Below are 18,257 nucleotides of genomic sequence, written 5' to 3' on the forward strand. Positions count from 1 at the left end.
TCCTTTTTGGCTTTTTGTTTGTTGTTGTTGTTGTTGGGGTCTGAGAATTGCCACACAAACCACTCAAACACGATCACAGTCAAACAGGGATGGTTTATTGAGTGCCATACCCCAAAACGGATCCATCAGCACCAGAGACCAGACTTGGGAGCTGGCTGTGACATTGAGTTAAGATTCTATAGGGCTTTAAAATTTTTTTATTTTTTAAAATTAGGCCTCCTAGAAGTCACATTATTTTTTTTAAAGATTTATTTAATTATTTTATAAGTAGACTGTAGCTGTCTTCAGACACACCAGAAGAGGGTGTCTGAGTCCTATTACAGATGGTTGTGAGCCACCATTTGGTTGCTGGGGATTGAACACAGAACCTCTGGAAGAGTAGCCAGTGCTCTAACCACTGAGCCACCTCTCCAGCCCCCTCTATAGGGCTTTTTTTTTTTTTTTAACCAGCAAAACAGAACACTATATTTCAGTAAACCAGTCCAGAATGTCTAAAAGAGCACAATTTCAGTTGGTTAGGGCAGTGAGAGCCTCCACCACATTGCCCATATGTTCCCTCAAGCTCCTTTCTGCTGCTGCTCAAGATATCTCCATTTCTGTCACTATCAACTCCAGATCTTCCTTCTTGATAGTGACCTTTGCCAGTTCCGTCTCCCGCTCCTGTTTGGCCTTTTGCTCCCTGGACCGTCTGTCTCCAATGGACATATCCGTCTCAAGATTCGAACTCTGGATCTCCTTCTCCTCCGCATAGTCAGTGACCTGCTCTAGGTCAGCAGCACCACTGTCATGTTTCCTTGGCTTCTCGGGAAGCTGCTCCGGGCCGCTGGTCTCTGTCTCCAGCTCCAGCTCCACGTCTCCCTCGGTTGCCATTTCGGCCTCACCACCTCTATAGGGCTTTTAAAGCCTAAAATCCACAAATATCTGTGCCAAGTTATCCCACCAATTATTATTTAGAGATGGGATTTCCTTAAGAACACGCCTCTTTTGTACGTGTATCCTGTTTGCATTGGTGGGGTACTCACCTGTGGCAGGAGGTGGGCCTTGTCTGATATTCACGCTGTGATTTGCCAGCCAGGATGTCAGTTACACTCATCCAATTCCCATAGAAGTCTCGGGAATTAAACTTTGCTCAACTCCTACTCAGAATGGAAGTCTTATTCCAAATGGCTTCTTATATTGGTACAGGTGTCTTTCTCATGTAGGGGTCCATCCCAGGGGCAGCAAAAACCATAAAATCTCACACATAGGTACAGGAAGCATTGCTTGACAGTTGGTTCAGCTTTGTAGCTAACTATACAAAGCAGTTCTAACTGGCCTCTGTTGTGATCAGTTTCCCAAGAATAACAGGGTCTGCAATTAAAAAGCACATGAGAAAGTTTCCTTATACCATAACAACAGCGGGAAATGGCAGGTTAGGCAGATAACAGTTAGACAGGGTTTCTCTGTGTAGACCAGGCTGGTCTCAAACTCAGAGATCCACCTGCCTCTGCCTCTTGAGTGCTGGGATTGAAGGCATTCTCCAGCACACCTGGCCTTTCCTAGTCTAATGAGGTATTTCAGTTATGCACGAAGTTCTAAAACCCACAGCACCCCGTGATTCTGACAGCAGTGAGTACCGAGGTATTTCAGTTATGCACGAAGTTCTAAAACCCGCAGCACCCCGTGATTCTGACAGCAGTGAGTACCGTGAGGACACACAGGAGCAGGAACTCACACTGCTGGTGAGAATTCAGAATGGTGCAGCCACTGTGGAAGACAATCTGGTGTGGTTTTGTTGGTTTTTGGTTTTTTATCTGGTAGAAATTTGGCTTGGCTTTGTTTTGATTTTTACAGAGTTAAGGATGCAGATATCATGTGACCTAGGGCTACCTTCCTCCTCAATATTTAGCAAGAGATAGGAATATAGAAACTTATATGTGTGCATTATAGCATCTTTACATTGGCTATATGCTGGAAGCAACGCAGCCCCTTGGAGATACTGGAACATGCATGGAGGTTCTAGCGAGAGTATGACAGCCATCGTGTGACTGTCTGATGGTGATGCTGTCTGCTGTTTGTGACCCTTTCAGAAAGCATGTACATGGGTTGGGTCTCTGTGCCTTTTTGGCAAGAGTTTATAGCTAGGGTTGGTTGTTGAAGAGCCAGGCCTGTGAGTCTCAGGAGAGCGTGTAAAAGCATTACCCAGTAAACATGCAGGTCAGTGGGCCTGACCCCCAACTCCTGTCAGCCGAACCTTCACTATGTTTTGCCGTGACAAATTTTGGTTTACATTAAAATATCGGTGTCCACAGTGCCCATCCAGGATATGAGTAGAAGCCAGTCAGGGCCTCCAGAAACCTCTATGGGTTGTAGAGATCCCCCAGGAGCTTCCTAGGTCCCTCATGAAGGCCTAACCAAGTCACTGTTCCAGGGTCACACGGCACCCTACAAAACCGTTTCTGCCCGTGCGGCTGTTTCATCCACTGTTCTCTGGCTTCCTGCGGCAGCTTTCCAAGGAGTGTTTGAGAAATACCCGGAAACTCTGGTGAGAGTTGTGCAGGTGAGTTTCTTTCTCCCTGACTTTTCTGTCTGCCATGGCCATCTCGGGAGCCACAGCTGCACTGCACGGAACCGTTAGGACTGAGCACAGCATCGTGGGGAATCAGAGGGTGCAGGATTGGCTTTGCGCACATGTCCTGGGGAGGCTAGTTGGCCATCCAGCCGAGTGTAGCCAGTGAGTTCCAGGTCCCAGTGAGAGACCCTGTCTTAAAACAAACATAGTGGCTCACTCCTAAGGAGCAACATCTCTACCCTCCATGTGCATGTACACATCTGTCTCTGTTCACACACACACACACACACACACACATGAACACGCAGTCATATCAATATGAATAACTCCGCAGATGCTTTTAGACCTCACATTCTCCCAAAAGAGATTTCTAATTTTTTTTTACTACATATTTGGTTTTAATTTTAGATTTATAGGAAAATTAAAAATATTACTTAAGGGCTGGAAAGCTGTCTCAGTGGTTAGAGCACTAACTGCTCTTCCAGAGGTCTTGAGTTCAAATCCCAGCAACCACAAGGTGGCTCACAACCATCTGTAATGAGATCTGATGCCCTCTTCTGGTGTGTCTAAAGATAGCTACAGTGTACTTATGTATAATAAATAAATAAATCTTTTTTAAAAATGGAAAAGAAAACACTGCTTAATTCCTATGTGTCCCACATTGTTCCTCATGCTAGCGCCCTGCTCTACAAATGGGGGTTGTTGGGCCGTGAGAAAAGGTGAGCTGTGGGGCTCAGCAGACATTCCATGTGGCACTGCTGGTGCCTAGCCTAGATGTCTCATGCCTCGGTGTCTCTTGCAGATCATCATGGTACGGCTGCAGCGGGTGACTTTCCTGGCTCTGCACAACTACCTGGGGCTGACTACAGAGCTCTTCAACCCTGTGAGTGCAGCCCCTGCGTGGATCTCAGCAGGGCACCTCACAGCTGAGGGACTGAGAAGCAGCAGTGGGCTGGCTTCATGTTCTTAAGTATTTGCACACTGACGCTGATGCACCGCGTGACTCTACTGACAGGACTTGGGGCCCGTGGACGCACCAGATACTAGAGAGACCAGTTTGCTTTGTTGCCAGTTGTCCTGTTGTGCCTCTAAGGCCATAATTCTGGATGAATCTGGTGACCCAGATACTGAGACTGTGGGCCACCAGTCCTTTCCCCATGTCCTCCTGTCCTTGGCTCTGTGTCTGCACTTAGCACTGAACTGAGCTGTTACTAAGCTATGACTTGGAAGGGTTAGGACGTTGCCAAGGTGCCACGGCCTTGAATCTCCGATTTTGTATCTCCTGGTAAAATTACAGCCGGTCATAGCCTGTGAAACAGGGCAAAACTGGCTCTCCTCTAGAAGGGCTTATAAGGACGGAGCCAGTGGCTTTACTTACTGCTCCATTCCTGTACCTGAAGCAAAGGTAGATAGAGTCACTGTGATACACAAGTGACACGTTGATAAGAAGTGCTTTCTACCCATAAGTACCCACAATGGTTTCTCTAGTTTGGGTGATATCTTAGAGTTTGTCGTGCAGAGTTGCTGGTATCTTAGGGACTATTCTCTTATGTTACATGATTTCCCTAGTAATGAAGAGTTGAGGTTTCTGACTGCACGAGCTGCTATATGAAGACTTAGGCAGAACCTCAGAAAACACACTGAGCTGTAACCAGCTCGTCCTCTCTGAGCTGCCTGGATTCCAAGTGCTTGTCTTCTGATAGCATGCTGATAAGGAACCCAGGGAATTCCTCAAGCAGATCTAATGTTCTTTTCACCCTCCAGGAGAGCCAAGCCATCCCTCTCTTGTCAGTAGCAAGTGTGGCTGGACGAGCCAAGAGACAGATGTCATGTGGCCCAGAGGAGCAGCTTGAGAGGTCTCCAAGGCCCTTGGAGTTCAGCAGCTCAGGTACTGCTGCAGTTCAGGACCTTCTCTCTCCACTGTCCAGGTCTCCTCACTGCCCCCAGGTCTCCTCACTGTCCCCAGGTCTCCTCACTGTCCCCAGATCTCCTGCCCCCAGGTCTCCTCACTGCCCCCAGGTCTCCTCACTGCCCCCAGGTCTCCTCACTGCCCCCAGGTCTCCTCACTGTCCCCAGGTCTCCTCACTGTCCCCAGGTCTCCTCACTGTCCCCAGGTCTCCTCACTGCCCCCAGGTCTCCTCACTGTCCCCAGGTCTCCTCACTGCCCCCAGGTCTCCTCACTGTCCCCAGGTCTCCTCACTGCCCCCAGGTCTCCTCACTGTCCCCAGGTCTCCTCACTGTCCCCAGGTCTCCTCACTGTCCCCAGGTCTCCTCACTGTCCCCAGGTCTCCTCACTGCCCCCAGGTCTCCTCACTGTCCCCAGGTCTCCTCACTGCCCCCAGGTCTCCTCACTGTCCCCAGGTCTCCTCACTGCCCCCAGGTCTCCTCACTGCCCCCAGGTCTCCTCACTGTCCCCAGGTCTCCTCACTGTCCCCAGGTCTCCTCACTGTCCCCAGGTCTCCTGTCCCCAGGTCTCCTCACTGCCCCCAGGTCTCCTCACTGCCCCCAGGTCTCCTCACTGTCCCCAGGTCTCCTCACTGTCCCCAGGTCTCCTCACTGCCCCCAGGTCTCCTCACTGCCCCCAGGTCTCCTCACAAGGCCCCAAGCTTTCTGACCTGAGGTTTCCTCACAGGCACACAGTAATCCCAGAGCTCCTCAATGGTTACAGTTCTTACCTACCCTCAGTCCCCTTCATGCTTGCCCAGATTTCCTGGTCTAGGATTTCCTTATCTGTCCTCGGCCCTCTGAAGTTTCCCTCCGCTAACTACCCATATCCTGGGTCATGTTGCATGTGTCCGAGAATCTCACCTCTGTCTTTTGGTCCTTCCCAGTGAAGGGCTTGCTCCACAGGATACTGTTCAGGAGAACAACTTCTCAACTTTGCCCTCTGATCCTCACGGCTCCTATTTCTCAAGAGCAAGGGGATTGGGAGCTAAGTCGCCCAGGCTTACTTGAGCATTATATATCGCCTGTGCTAGATTACTTTGGAAGTAGCTACACCTTGAGTGTCTTAAATACTCTGCAGGATTTCAGGTGTCTAGAAACAGTGTTTGAAGTGAAGTGAGAACCTGTGTTATGAGGTAGACTAGAACAGTCTAAGACAAGACTTCGGCCTTTCGTGACCTTGAAACATGTCCTTGGTTAATCTGGTCTTCCCCAGAAATGTACTGTAAATCTATTTCCTGAGCACTGCTTTTCTCTCTGACGTTTTGGTCGGTTTAGTGATGGCACTTGGAGTCTTGTCCTCGGGAAGACGGTCGGCCGAAGGCAGCTATCAGTGTTGTCTTCATAGCAATTGGCTTGAGAAGGTCTGCAAACCTCTTTGGCGCAGACAGTAGTACAGTGTCCAGTGTGGTAGACCAGGTCAGGGTTCTGTAACACTCAGCCGGAGCATTCAAGCCTTGTTTTGCCGCAGGTGCGCTAATGCTCATCCCTACAGAAGGCCAAGGAAAAGGGGGCAACTGGCAGGTTCCTCTGCTTCAGGGTTTACGTTCAGAGCACGTGGGTGTTGCAGGAGGCCCATAGAGGAAGATGGCTAAGAGGGATGCCGGGTTGGAGGACCAGCCTGAGGCTAACATTCTTGTGTTACTCCCCTGGCAAATGCTATCAGTGAGATTGCCTGCAGGGCCCTGTTTGTGGGTAAGTTATCTGCAGGTTCGCAGCATACTTGGGAGAGCCTGGGTCATGTACTGTTTGTGGGGACGCTGTTCTTTGAGCCATTGGTAGCAACGAACCAGACAGAACTGGAGTAACGCCTTCCTGTCTCCCCCAGATCACGGGAGCTGCTGCGTGACAGTCTCTGGGCCTCTGCTGAAGAGGAGCTGCTCTGTGCCTCTGCCTTCCATCCATGGTGAGATGGATGAGCTCAGACAGCCCCAGGGAAGTGGCTCTAACACCTCAGCCTTCCAAGGTAACGGTCCCCTATTGCTGCAGCTGGTTCTATATGTCATTAGATGAGGTAAGCTGTTCCATCTCCCAGTGTCTTATCCTGACCACAGAGGTGAACATCTCAAACTTGGTACCATTTATGGTTGGATGAGAGCCTGTGGCCGTGGCACTCCTCTGCCTGGGCCCGAGTCACTGGGGGCCGTCTTGCTGCTTTGTACATCCTGGTGAACTCTGCACTTTGCCCCGGTCTATCAACCCTGTACAGGATCCCTTCTCTGCTGAACCCTAGACCTGCCCACACCCATTGGTGGGTAACTGGCGGCTTTACGACAGCCTGCTTCATGTTCTTTATTATGTACTTACATGCTGGCCTCAAACTCACAGTCTTCTTGCCCCAATCTCTTTAACCTTAATTGTTGCAAAGATTTTTCTCCTGTCTCCATCTCCGAAACTCAGCCTAGGGGCCTTTTCATTATCAGGACAATGTTCCTCTACTAAAAACAAGTTGTTTACTGTGCTCAGTGGCTCATGCTTCTAATCCCAGCACTTGGGAGGCTGAGGCAGGAGAATTGCCATGAGTTTGAGACCAGCCTGGACCTCAGAATAAGAGTCTGTCTCAAACCACCTTCACATTTCATATATGTGAATAAACTGTCACTGTCCTTCAGACACACAAGAAGAGGGCATCAGATCCCATTACAGATGGTTGTGAGCCACCATGTGGGTTCTGGGATTTGAACTCAGGACCTGTGGAAGAGCAGTCACCAGTAGCCATCTCTCCAGTCCAGTGGTGTGTATCTTTATCCTAAGACTCAGGAGACAGAGGCAGTGGTCTGGGCAGCCTGGTCTAGATAGTGAGACCCTACCTTGAAAGAAAGGCTGTCAGGAAAGAAGGAAGTAAGGAGGGAGAGAAAGAAGGAAGGATGGAGGGAAGAAGGGAGGGAGGAAGTAAAGCAAGAAAGGAAGGCAGGCAGGCAAACACTTGGCACAGTGTAGTTACTTTTTATATTTTATTCTTGGCTCAGTCTTGACTTATACATGCATCCAGGATGATTTTTGTTAGTTTCCATACTGAGGCCTTTCATTCCTCTGTTATTCATTTTTACAGTGTAACGCAGTGAAACTTACCATGCCTGACTCTATATGATAGTCTGCCCAATATCATTAATAGAACAGTCTCTGGCTCTTCACAAAAGTGCCATCTTCAATTCAGTATCATATTCCGAGTCTGTGTGAGTTCCCCCCCCCACCGCCCCCTGAAAATACTGTTTTTTTTTTTCATTTGCTTGTTTTTGAGATGGGGGTGGGGTCTCTCTCTGTACCAAAGCTAGCCAGTGGGTGCCAGGAATCTGCCTGTCTGTCCCCCAGCACTGGAATTACACACATGTGCTATCACAGCTGTGGGCTTTTAGCTGCTGGAGCTCCGAATTCAGGTCCTAATATTTGCATAGCAAGTACTTTATCCATGTATGCACCTCTCAGGCTGCTGTCACAGCTTTGTGCCTTCGGTACAGGAAAGGTTACAGCACACAGTGTCTCTTTCTCCTCCTCCTCCTCCTCCTCACCACCCCCCCTCCCCCTCAGCAGGTTCTTGTTCTGTAGCTCAGGCCTGAACTCCTGACGGTAACCTCCTAACTGCTCAGGTTACTGGTGTGGGTGGCTGGCCTGGCTTAGGAAGTTTCATTAAACCACAGCCCTGCCACCTGGGCATATGCTGTCACACTGCATGTGGCATATCTCAAGGGCTTCTCTCTGTGCTCGTTGTACTTTTCTCTGCTTCTGTCAGCACCCTGTGGCTCACTGCTCTGGACAGAATGTGCCTTCTGGTGCAAGTGTGAAACACTGGGCTCTGGGCTCCCAAGCCTGGGCTACTTTCCAATGGCTTTCTTTCCAAAGCTAAGCATCGCTTCTGCTGACAGCTTCCACATCGATTAACGCCAACCTAGAACTGCTTTCAAGATTAATTTTCATTTTGTTTCTTAAAGTTATTTGTATGTATACATGCAATGTTTGTGTTGGTGTTTGTGTAGGTCAGAGGTATAAGGTCTGCCTGGACCTTGGGTTACAGGGCTTGTGAGCCACCTAGTGTGGGTGCTCAGAACTGAATTCTGTTCTCCAAGAACAGAACAGTACTTGCTTCTAATACTGAATCATTTTCCTACCTCCCAGAACTGTTTTAATCACTAATTATAGTCCTTGAATTTTCCTTTCTGATTGGAAGACCATCAGGACAGTCAGTGACCTCACTCCTCGGGAGTCGTGAGGCAGGGTTTCTCTTTGGGACCTTGGGATTGCCAAGTAGGCAGACTGGCTCATGAGCAAGCACGAAGGAGCTTCCTCTTTCTACCGCTCAACTGACGTTTATTTATTTAAAAGGGTTTGTTTATTTATTTTTAATTTTTAATATTTATTTATTTTATTTGTATGAGTGTTTTGCCTGCATGTATAAATGTGCAATGAATGTGTGCCTGGTATCTGCCTAGAACTGGAATTGCAAACAGTTGAAACGCCATGTGAGTGCTGAGAATTGAACCCGTGCTCCCCTCAAAGGCAGCAAGTGCTCTTTGACCTCTGAGCATCTCTGCAGCCCCTGTTTGTTTTTATTCTGTGTGTATGATTGTTTTTGACTCCATGTATGTAAGTGAACTGCATGTGTGTCTATCACTCACAGAGGCCAGCAGAGGGCGCTCTTTCCCCTGAAACTGGAGCTATTGATGGTTGTAAGTCTCTCCAGGCCAATGCCCGACTTTAAATCAGCTTCTCACCCTTGTGCAGCAAGTACTGAATCGACTGAATTCTCTCCCAAGTGCCAAGGCTTTTTTTTTTTTTTTTTTTAATTAAACCAGTTTTAAAAAAACATTATACACACAAATAATATACACAATAAATAAATCAGTAAATAAACTTAAGAAATATAGTAAAGAATTTTTTAAAAGGCAATGCCACTACATTTGTTTGGCTCTTTGTGCATATAACTGCTTTTCTTTCTGCTGTTTTGATTTATTCTGATGGAATCAGAACTTCTTTACTAGAAGCTGACCAACTTGGACCAGACAGGCCTTGGCTCCTAGCCTCTGAAACCATGAGCTTAACAGACATTTTGGCTTTTTGGCTTTTTGGTTTTTTAGTTTTCGCCTTGTTTTGTTTTGTCTTGCCCTGCTTTGTTTTGTTTTGATACAGGGTTTCTCTGCATAGCCTGGCTTCCTGGAACTACATTTGTAGACCAGGGTAGCCATGAATTCAAGAGATCTGCCTGCCTCTGCCTCCTGAGTGTTGGGATTGAAGGTGTGCACCATCACACAGAGCTACCTCGTTACTTTTTTACAGTACCAGCTTCAGATGTCCAAATACAAATGGAGAATGATACTGTAACAAAGATGCTAGCAGTACAGCCTTGATGTCTAGAGTTTGAGTCTTGTCTACGCAGCTGATACTGTTAGATGCTCACTGCCCTTTCTCTGCCTGTGCACATGAACCAGCAGTTGAGCACTGACCCGAGTCTGCTTTCTGTTTGTAGAAAGCCATGAGGGAGCCACCTCAGACCTGGGGATGGCATACAACCGTGCCAGGATTTTACCACACTCAGATGAACCACTTGGGAACTCTTTGGCCAGCAAGGTACATCCATCCGTGCCCACTTTATTGTCCCCTGGGGCCTTGCCTGCTCCCCTATTTGCTAGTGCTGTGGGTGAGGCCCACGGCCGACATCCCCAGCATCAGCTGTAGGTGATGGAGATGCATGCATTCTGCCCTCCTCCTACCTCTTCTGATGCTTTGTATCTTTGTTCTTTTCAAGTCCAAGAAAAGTGCTGTTGCCGAGACCCCCTCTGCCGTCTTCCACTACTCAGAAAATTCCTGGGATGAGACTGGGACCAGTGGGAGGACAGATGCTATCCTCAGAGCTGCCACGAAGGATCTCCTTACCCTGATGAAGTTAGATGTAAGTGTGTGGGTCAGAAAGGGTGGTGATGACTCCTGATCGCCACGCAGCCTCCTTTCCCCCATTTTTGTAGCACACCCCTCTAATGCTTCCTCGGTATCTGTGACCTGCACTGTGGTTTTCTTTATCCAGGCCTGCCAGTAGTGGGGGTCCACATCTACAGGTGTAGTCTTGGTTCAAATCAGTGTATCTTTGGGCTTTTATAATCACCTGGGCACTTGGAACTACATCCTCACATGTGTTTTAAGTTATTCCCCCCCCCCACACTGTGTGTGTGTGTGTGTGTGTGTGTGTGTGTGTGTGGTTCAGGCTGGGTCCTGTCTCATCTTTCTGAGTGCTGTAGTGAACAGGCATATGTCACCATGCCTGGCCCTCATATTTGTTTAATGCATGAAAATATATGTGTGTCTTAGTCAGTGTTCTTCTATTATTAAGATATGACATGATGTAGTTGTCCTGCAGCTGTTTGCATTTTGATGTCAATTCTACTTCCCCAAGAAGGGCTGCCTAGTCACTACTCAGGTGACTTCATCAGAACCTTCTTCCCACTTTAATTAGTAAAGTAAAGGCAAGAGCTGGTGATTGGGCAGGGGAAGGGAGGTGGAGAGAGAGGGTCAGAGGAGAAGGGGAGAAAGAAAGGATCAAGATGGAGCTCGGGAAGGATGAGCTGGATCCAGGTGGACTTAATTGGCGTTAGGTAGCTATGAACAATTAAGGATTTTATAGGTCTTTTAATCTCATATGGAAGGGCGGTTTGTATCTTTGTCCATTTGATTGTGTAGAGGGTTTGTGGATTGAGAGTTTGATATGTAAACCTGTGTGAGAAGCTATTGGGCCAGAGAGTCAGAATGAACCACTAGAGAGCTGAACCGAGCAGAGTACGGCTTGTGGACCGAGTGACAGACTCCATGCACCGGCTCCATACAAAAGTGGCGCCCTCAGAGTGAGACTGCGGGGCGATAAAGTAAGCCGTCCATTTTAAATATCTACTGCAACAATGGAAGTGCGTATAAAAGCGTTTAATTGGGGCTGGCTTACACTTAAACGTTTATTAGTCCATTGTCCTCATGGCAGGAAGCATGGCAGCAGACAGACATGGCGCTGGAGAAGGAGCCGAGAGTCCCACATCCGGATGCACAGGCAGCAGGAAGACAGAGACATGGGGTGGGCCTGGCTTGAGCATTTGAAACCCCAAAGCCTACCTGCCTTCTCTATCCTTTTTGACACATTTCTACAAGGCCACACCTCCTAATCCCTCTCAAGTAGCACTCCTTGATGACCAAATCTGAGAGCCAATGGGGGCCATTCTTACTCGGATCACCACTGTATATGGAGACTAAGAGAACAGCTTTGGGCGTCACCCTCAGGAACATGTACAGCTCATTCGAGGCAGGATCTCTCATTGACCTGAAGCCTGCTGGATAAGCTGACCAGTGAACCTGCAGGACTCCCTTGTCTCACTAGCCTTGGCTGCTTTTAAGGATCAAAGTTAGGTTCTTGTGCTTCTAAGGAAGTGCTTTATCGGCATGGCCATATTTCTAGCCCCATCTCATGCTTTTAAGCAATATGAAGACCTTGTGCACAGGCTAGGAATGTACCTGTGTTCACCTCTGAGGATCCACAAAGCCAGCTGTATTAGTTTCTTTTGTTGTGTTAAAACACACACCAAGGCAAGTTATAGAAGGAAGAGCTTATCTGAGGCTTCAAATTCCGGCTCGATAGAAGCACCTCAGAGTGGGAAGCACAGCAGCTGTCCAGCAAGCAGGGTGCTGGAAGCCGGCTCGGGGACCTCACATCCCGATCCTGCCCCTAGTGACAACCAGCCTAACTCCTTCCCAAACAGCTCCTTACCGGGGACCTAAAGACAGATGCTCCAGCGTTGAGGAATGAGGGACTGTCCAGGTAGCCAGCTGTCTCTGCAGTTTGCTTACGTTTTGGAAGCTATGTTTTACGCTTCCTATAGATTCAGGTGATATTTAATTTGTTCTTGAATCTCTGACATAGCTGAAGACTAATTATAGTCTCATAATCAAACTTAAGTTGCTTAACATTGAGGAAGATGATGTTGATTTGAAAGAATGGTTTTCAGATGATAATACAAGTTAAAATTGAAACATAATTCAGGTACAGAATCGTAAGCTCTTTAAGTTAAGATAAATGTTAGAGTTTTATATATATATATATATAAATTGACAAAATTGATGGACGAGATGTTAGTTATGTAGCATACTTTATAATTTACAAAATTGTTATGGTTGTGCTCAATTTTATGTCTGAGAGAAAAGAACCTTTTTTAATTGAACAAAAAGAGTAAGATGCTAGAGATTGAATATATACTTACGTGAGAATTCATATGTCCGCTCCAGGGTACCTAGCAATAGTTGGTTTTTTGACTGGTCAATAAAGAGCCAGCAGCCAATGGCTGGGCAGGAGGACAGAGGTGGGACTTGGAGGATTCCCAGAGAGGAAACATAGGATGGGGAGAGGGAAAATCACCAGGGCGGGAGGGAGGGAAGGAGGGAGGGGATACAAACATGAGAGCTATGGAATACAGAGACCCAACCATGTAAGAATCAAGGAAAAATGGCCCCAGGGGCCACTCCCTCCCCATTTGGGTCTGAGATATCAAAGATAAAGATTTTAGAAGGGAATAATCAAGAATATTGGAGGGTGTGTATTAGCCATGTGAAGGTTCAGGAGTGGCCTGGCCATTGAGCTAGTTAGGGCATATTCAAATATAAAGGCTGTGTGTGTGTGTGTGTGTGTGTGTGTGTGTGTGTGTGTGACAGATTTTCTGTGTAGCCCTGGCTGCCCTGGAACTTGTAGACCAGGCTGGCCTCAAACTCAGAGATTCTGCTGACTCTGCCTCCTGAGTGCTGGCGTAGGTCACTGTTGCCGAAGTCATTGTCATTCAAATCCATCAGCACATGGATGGAGTGCAAACCGTCAGCACCCTCAAGCCCACTGCGCATGTTTTAGGTCAGCCTTCTTCTACCCAAATAGGCCCATCTGCATCAGGCTGTCCCCCTGGATGCCCTGGTTGCTTTCACCTGACTCTAGGCTAAGTAATTCATGCCAAGTATGTTATTTAGAGTGATTGCCACATGTTCAGCATGTTGATTGATTCACATGGTCGTCTGTGGTTGGAATTTGGTCTCCATCATCACTGTCCACTGTCCGTCCTGTGAAAACATTGGCCTTAGTCCTTCAGTCACCTGCATTGCTGGTGGATTCATGGATTCCCAGCAGCTGTAGCAACCCAGTTGTTTCCAGTCACTGTGTGTACCTTGTTCACCCTTGGTAAGGGCCCAGGCATGGATGCTGGGCCACCGAACGTCTCTAGTTTACTCTCTCAGAAACTGGGGCGAACAAGGCTTAAGTCAGTACCAGCTCTTAACTTTTCTGGCTCTCTGGTTCTCTCTCTCTCTCTCTGGGTCCTCCACTCTGCCTCTCTGTCTCTCTGTCTGTCTGTCTGTCTGTCTGTCTGTCTGTCTCTCTCTCTCTTTCTCTCTCTCTCTCTCTCTCTCTCTCTCTCTCTCTGTGTGTGTGTGTGTGTGTGTGTGTGTGTGTGTGTGTGTAAGGCAGGGGAATAATGGCCACACCTACTAGGGAGCACTTCCCCTGAGCTTCACTCCAGAGCACTGAGAGCTTTTAAAGAGACTCAGATACACACTCAGAATTGGAGGCCTAACGGTGGGAGACTCCCGAGGGCAGGCAACTCACCCGTTCGTCTGGCTGGCTTGGCCTACACTGGAACAGGGATGTCCATCTGAGTTAGAGGCCCAAGTTTGGCTGTTCTTTATGGTCCTGTAATTTCTACTTCTTACAGAACTCTGCTGTCACTATTCAGATGTTTCTAGTTTGGGGCTGGAAAGCCAGCTCAGGAGGGAAAGTACTTGCTTGCTGTTGAAGCGTGAGAACCTAAGTTTGGATTCCCAGCACTCAGTGGGAGTGGTTATCTTAGGGTAGGTGGCTGTGTGTGTTTGTAACCCGAACCCTGGGGCAGTGTGGAGGCCGGAACAGAGACAGGTAAATTCTGGGGCATGCTGAGTAGCATGCCCCCCTGAAACAGGGAGCTCCCTATTTACTGAGAGACCCAGTTTCAAAAAATAAAATGGAGGGACTAGAGAAATAAATGGTTTGGCAAGTAAGAACATATACTTCTCTTACATAGGACTGGGGTTCGATTCCCAGCACTGACATGCTGATTTACAGCTCTGAAAATCTCGTTCCAGGAGATCTGTATGCCCTTTTCTGACCTCAGTTGGCACTGCACGCACATAGTACACTTATAAGCATGCAGACAAAGCACTTATAAACATAAAATAAAAATAAATAATTATAAAATAATTTATGTGCATTGGTGTATTGTGTGCATGTATGTCTGAGTGAGGGCGTCAGGTCCCCTGGAACTGGAGTTACAGAGCTGTGAGCTGCCACGTGGTTGCTGGGAATTGAATCCAGGTCCTCTGGAAGAGCAACTAGTGCTTTTAACCACTGAGCCATCTCTCTAGCCTCAAAGAAATTCAGACAAGCAAACAAAAAATGGGGTGTGAAGGTAGATCATGGATAAAGGCACCTGCCATCAAGCTTGATGATCTGAGTTCGATCCCTGGGACCCACATTATGGAAGAAGAAAACCAACTTCTGCAGGTTGTCCTCTGATCTTCACATGTACGTGTGTTGCCGCCTCCCCTGAAAAAAAACAAAACAAAACAAAGAAAACCATAAATGCAATAAACAGCTTTTTAAAGAAAGAGATTTATAGACATGAACATGTACTGCCAACCTCTGGCCTTCCTATACACAGATACAGGCCCCTGTGAAAACACATTCACACGTACACACACACACACACACACACACACACACACACACACACGTACATTTCTTGGTATTGCTAAATGCTTTAGAGTTTCCTATTTTGTCAGACAAACCTCTCTCTCAGAGGTTTGTCTCTTGAAGTCATGTGTGTTTAGTCCCTTCTGTGTCTTGCTCAGGCCATCCCCGCTTCTGTGTGTGACACTGGGGTATTCACTGTTGACATCATGGGAACCCTAAGATGACACTTTCCTTTCTGCAGCAGACAAGACTGCTTAGCTAGTGTCCAGCTTTCTGGTGATCTCAGTAACTGTGCAGGTGATGGAAGCATTCATGCTGAGCTAGCTCATGTGTGCCCACAGCTTCTCTCCTTGGTTCTCTTCTGTACTGGCTGGTTTTGTGTCAACTTGACACAAGCTGGAGTTGTCACAGAGAAAGGAGCCTCAGTTGAGGAAATGCCTCCATGAGATCCAGCTGTAAGGCATTTTCTCAACTAGTAATCAGTGAGGGAGGGCCCAGCCCATTGTGGGTGGTGCCATCCCTGGGCTGGTAGACCTGGGTTCTGTAAGAAAGCAGGCTGAGCAAGCCGGGGAAGCAAGCCAGTAACATCCCTCCATGGCCTCTGTATCAGCTCCTGCTTCCTGACCTGCTTGAGTTCCAGTCCTGACTTCCTTTGGTGATGAACAACAATGTGGAAGTGTGAGCTGGATAAACCCTTTCCTCCCCAGCTTGCTTCTTGGTCATGATGCTTGGGCAGGAATAGAAACCCTGACTAAGACACCATCCCTCTCCGACTTTCTTTTTATGACCTCTTTTTTTGTTTTGAGCTAGCTTTCTTCCCTTGAATTTAGTAAAGGTTCAGAAATGTTCTCTGTTGATTGAGCCACAGTGTAGGTGCTTAGAACCAAACCGGAGTCCTCTGCAAGAGCAACAAATGCTCTTAAACACCAGGTCATCTCTCTAGCCCTTTACTGCCATTTTCTTATGGTGGCCAGTGACCTTTCTTATTATTTTTATTTTACTATCACTAAGAGCTGTGAATTTAAATTTATTTTTAACAGCCTTTTGCAGGTACTGTGCCTATATACATACAACACTCGGTCCCTGCAAGCTCCTGTGTGCTCTGATAACCCCCAGTTGTGCTGGATTGCAGGTTATTTCTGACTTCATGAGGCAGGTAGGAAGCCAGGTTTTGCAGGTGGGATGGGAGATGGTACCCTAGTTAGATTTATCTAAGTTGGCTTTTTAAAAGAGCAGCCTATGTCTCAAGAAGGAAAAGAGAGAGAGAGACACACACAGAGAGACACACACATGGAGAGAGCCAGAGAGAGCCAGAGTGCACTAACTCTCATGCTGGACTTGAACTTGTGAGTTGAAGAGCTTCTTGTGTCTCTGTTGTTTGTTTTTTGTGAGGCATATGGTAAAGGCCCATGTTGGTTCCTCCCTTTATACTGGTGATCTTTATGAAATGAACTAACTGCCTTTCCTTGCTGAGATAATTCTGCCTTACGCTGTATAGAATTCTAAACATATTGATCTGCATCTCTGCGATTTCTGCTGTGTCTGCTGATGTGCTGTGCAGAATGTGATCTTGTTTGTTAGTGGACAGGCCTGAGAGAAGCACGAAACACAGCCATACGGGTGTCGTCTCTGTCCTCGCTCTCAGGCCCATCTTCTATGCCTTCACTTAAATACCTCTTCATGTTCCTTCTTGAAGTTTGTTCTGGGGGCTGGAGAGGTGGCTCAGTAGTTAGAGCACTGACTGCTCTTCCAGAGGTCCTGAGTTCAATTCCCAGCAACCACATGGTGGCTCACAACCATCTGTAATGGGATCTCTTCTGACATGCAGGCGGAATGCTGTATACATAATAAATAAATTAAAAAGAAGAAAAATAAGAAATCTGTTCTGTGTTTTAGGACCCATCCCTGTTGGATGGCCGGGTGGCATTTCTTCATGTTCCTGCAGGCACCATCGTGTCAAAACAGGGAGACCAGGTAAGTTAAGAACCTCAGTGCTAAAGCCTGTCCCTGCAGTTCGGTGCTGGGGAGAGCATGGCTGAGGCCCAGTGGTGGGGAATCACCCCTGTGCTGCACTGCCAGTCTCTGGGCAGCCCAGGGCTCCGCCACTGTTGTACCTGCTACCCTGGCACCTTTTCTGGAATCTAGGGGGTTTGGGTGAGAAGATTTGCAGTGAGTTCCATAATAGATACAAAGATGTTGGGTCAAAACATGTGACTCTAATGGGTAGCTCCTTCATTTCTGTGGGGAAAGGGGCTGACATTTATGTAGAGCTGTGGAAAGGCACGAGGAGGGGAAGGACGTATGTCTGAGATTGAGAAAGGAAATTCCCTGTAATTTTTAAAAAATATTTATTTGTTTGTTTATCTTATTAATGACCACACTGTCCTTGACACACCAGAAGAGGACGTCGGATCTCATTACAGATGGTTGTGAGCCACCATGTGGTTGCTGGGGTTTGAACTCAGAAACTTTGGAAGAGCAGTCAGTGCCTTTAACCACTGAGCCATCTCTCCAGCCCCCATGTATTGATAAAAAGCAACAACAACAACAACAAAAAAAATCATAGGCACTAAATAACAAAGCTATAGGGCTGTTGTGATGTTCTGAGTGGAAATGTGTCCAAGGCTATATATAACCTAGAATAGGCAAAAAAGCAGCTGCCTGTACCAATGTGACTCTGAGGCTCAGGAAACATCTCTGGGTTCCATGGGACATTCCAGGCCCCTGTCACATACATGGTGCTGAAGGTAGCCTTCTCTGCTTTTCTTAGGATGTCAACATTTTGTTTGTGGTCTCGGGGATGCTGCATGTGTACCAGCAGAAGATTGACAGCTTGGAGGATACTTGCCTGTTTCTCACACATCCCGGGGAGATGGTGGGGCAGCTGGCGGTGCTTACTGGAGAGCCTCTAATGTTCACCATCAGAGCCAATCGGGACTGCAGCTTTCTGTCCATCTCGAAGGCCCACTTCTATGAGTGAGTCTCCTTGTTCCCTAGGGCTCTCAGGGATGGGCGTGCTGCTGGCCTCCCCTGGCT

At 47.6% G+C, this 18,257-nt stretch overlaps 1 protein-coding gene and 1 pseudogene across 3 annotated transcripts in view; one reads left to right on the top strand and one right to left on the bottom strand.

The window, feature by feature from the left end:
• The window catches only part of PNPLA7 (patatin like domain 7, lysophospholipase), a 72,920-nt gene that overhangs the window by 14,262 nt on the left and 40,401 nt on the right, over positions 1-18,257 (top strand). For both annotated transcript variants that reach the window (XM_080928198.1, XM_080928199.1), the window contains exons 9-16: positions 2,411-2,539; positions 3,354-3,434; positions 4,316-4,439; positions 6,324-6,461; positions 9,957-10,057; positions 10,236-10,379; positions 17,118-17,195; positions 17,992-18,197. In XM_080928198.1, coding sequence (XP_080784324.1) covers positions 2,411-2,539; positions 3,354-3,434; positions 4,316-4,439; positions 6,324-6,461; positions 9,957-10,057; positions 10,236-10,379; positions 17,118-17,195; positions 17,992-18,197 — 1,001 coding nt within the window. The remainder of the gene's footprint in view (positions 1-2,410; positions 2,540-3,353; positions 3,435-4,315; positions 4,440-6,323; positions 6,462-9,956; positions 10,058-10,235; positions 10,380-17,117; positions 17,196-17,991; positions 18,198-18,257) is intronic.
• On the bottom strand, positions 508-876 carry LOC308428603 (huntingtin-interacting protein K-like; annotated as a pseudogene). The gene has a single exon. The product of its transcript is annotated as a huntingtin-interacting protein K-like (transcript).

This window comes from Micromys minutus (genome assembly GCF_963924665.1).
Source record: "Micromys minutus genome assembly, chromosome: 13".
In the NCBI taxonomy this organism is placed as follows: Eukaryota; Metazoa; Chordata; class Mammalia; order Rodentia; family Muridae; genus Micromys; species Micromys minutus.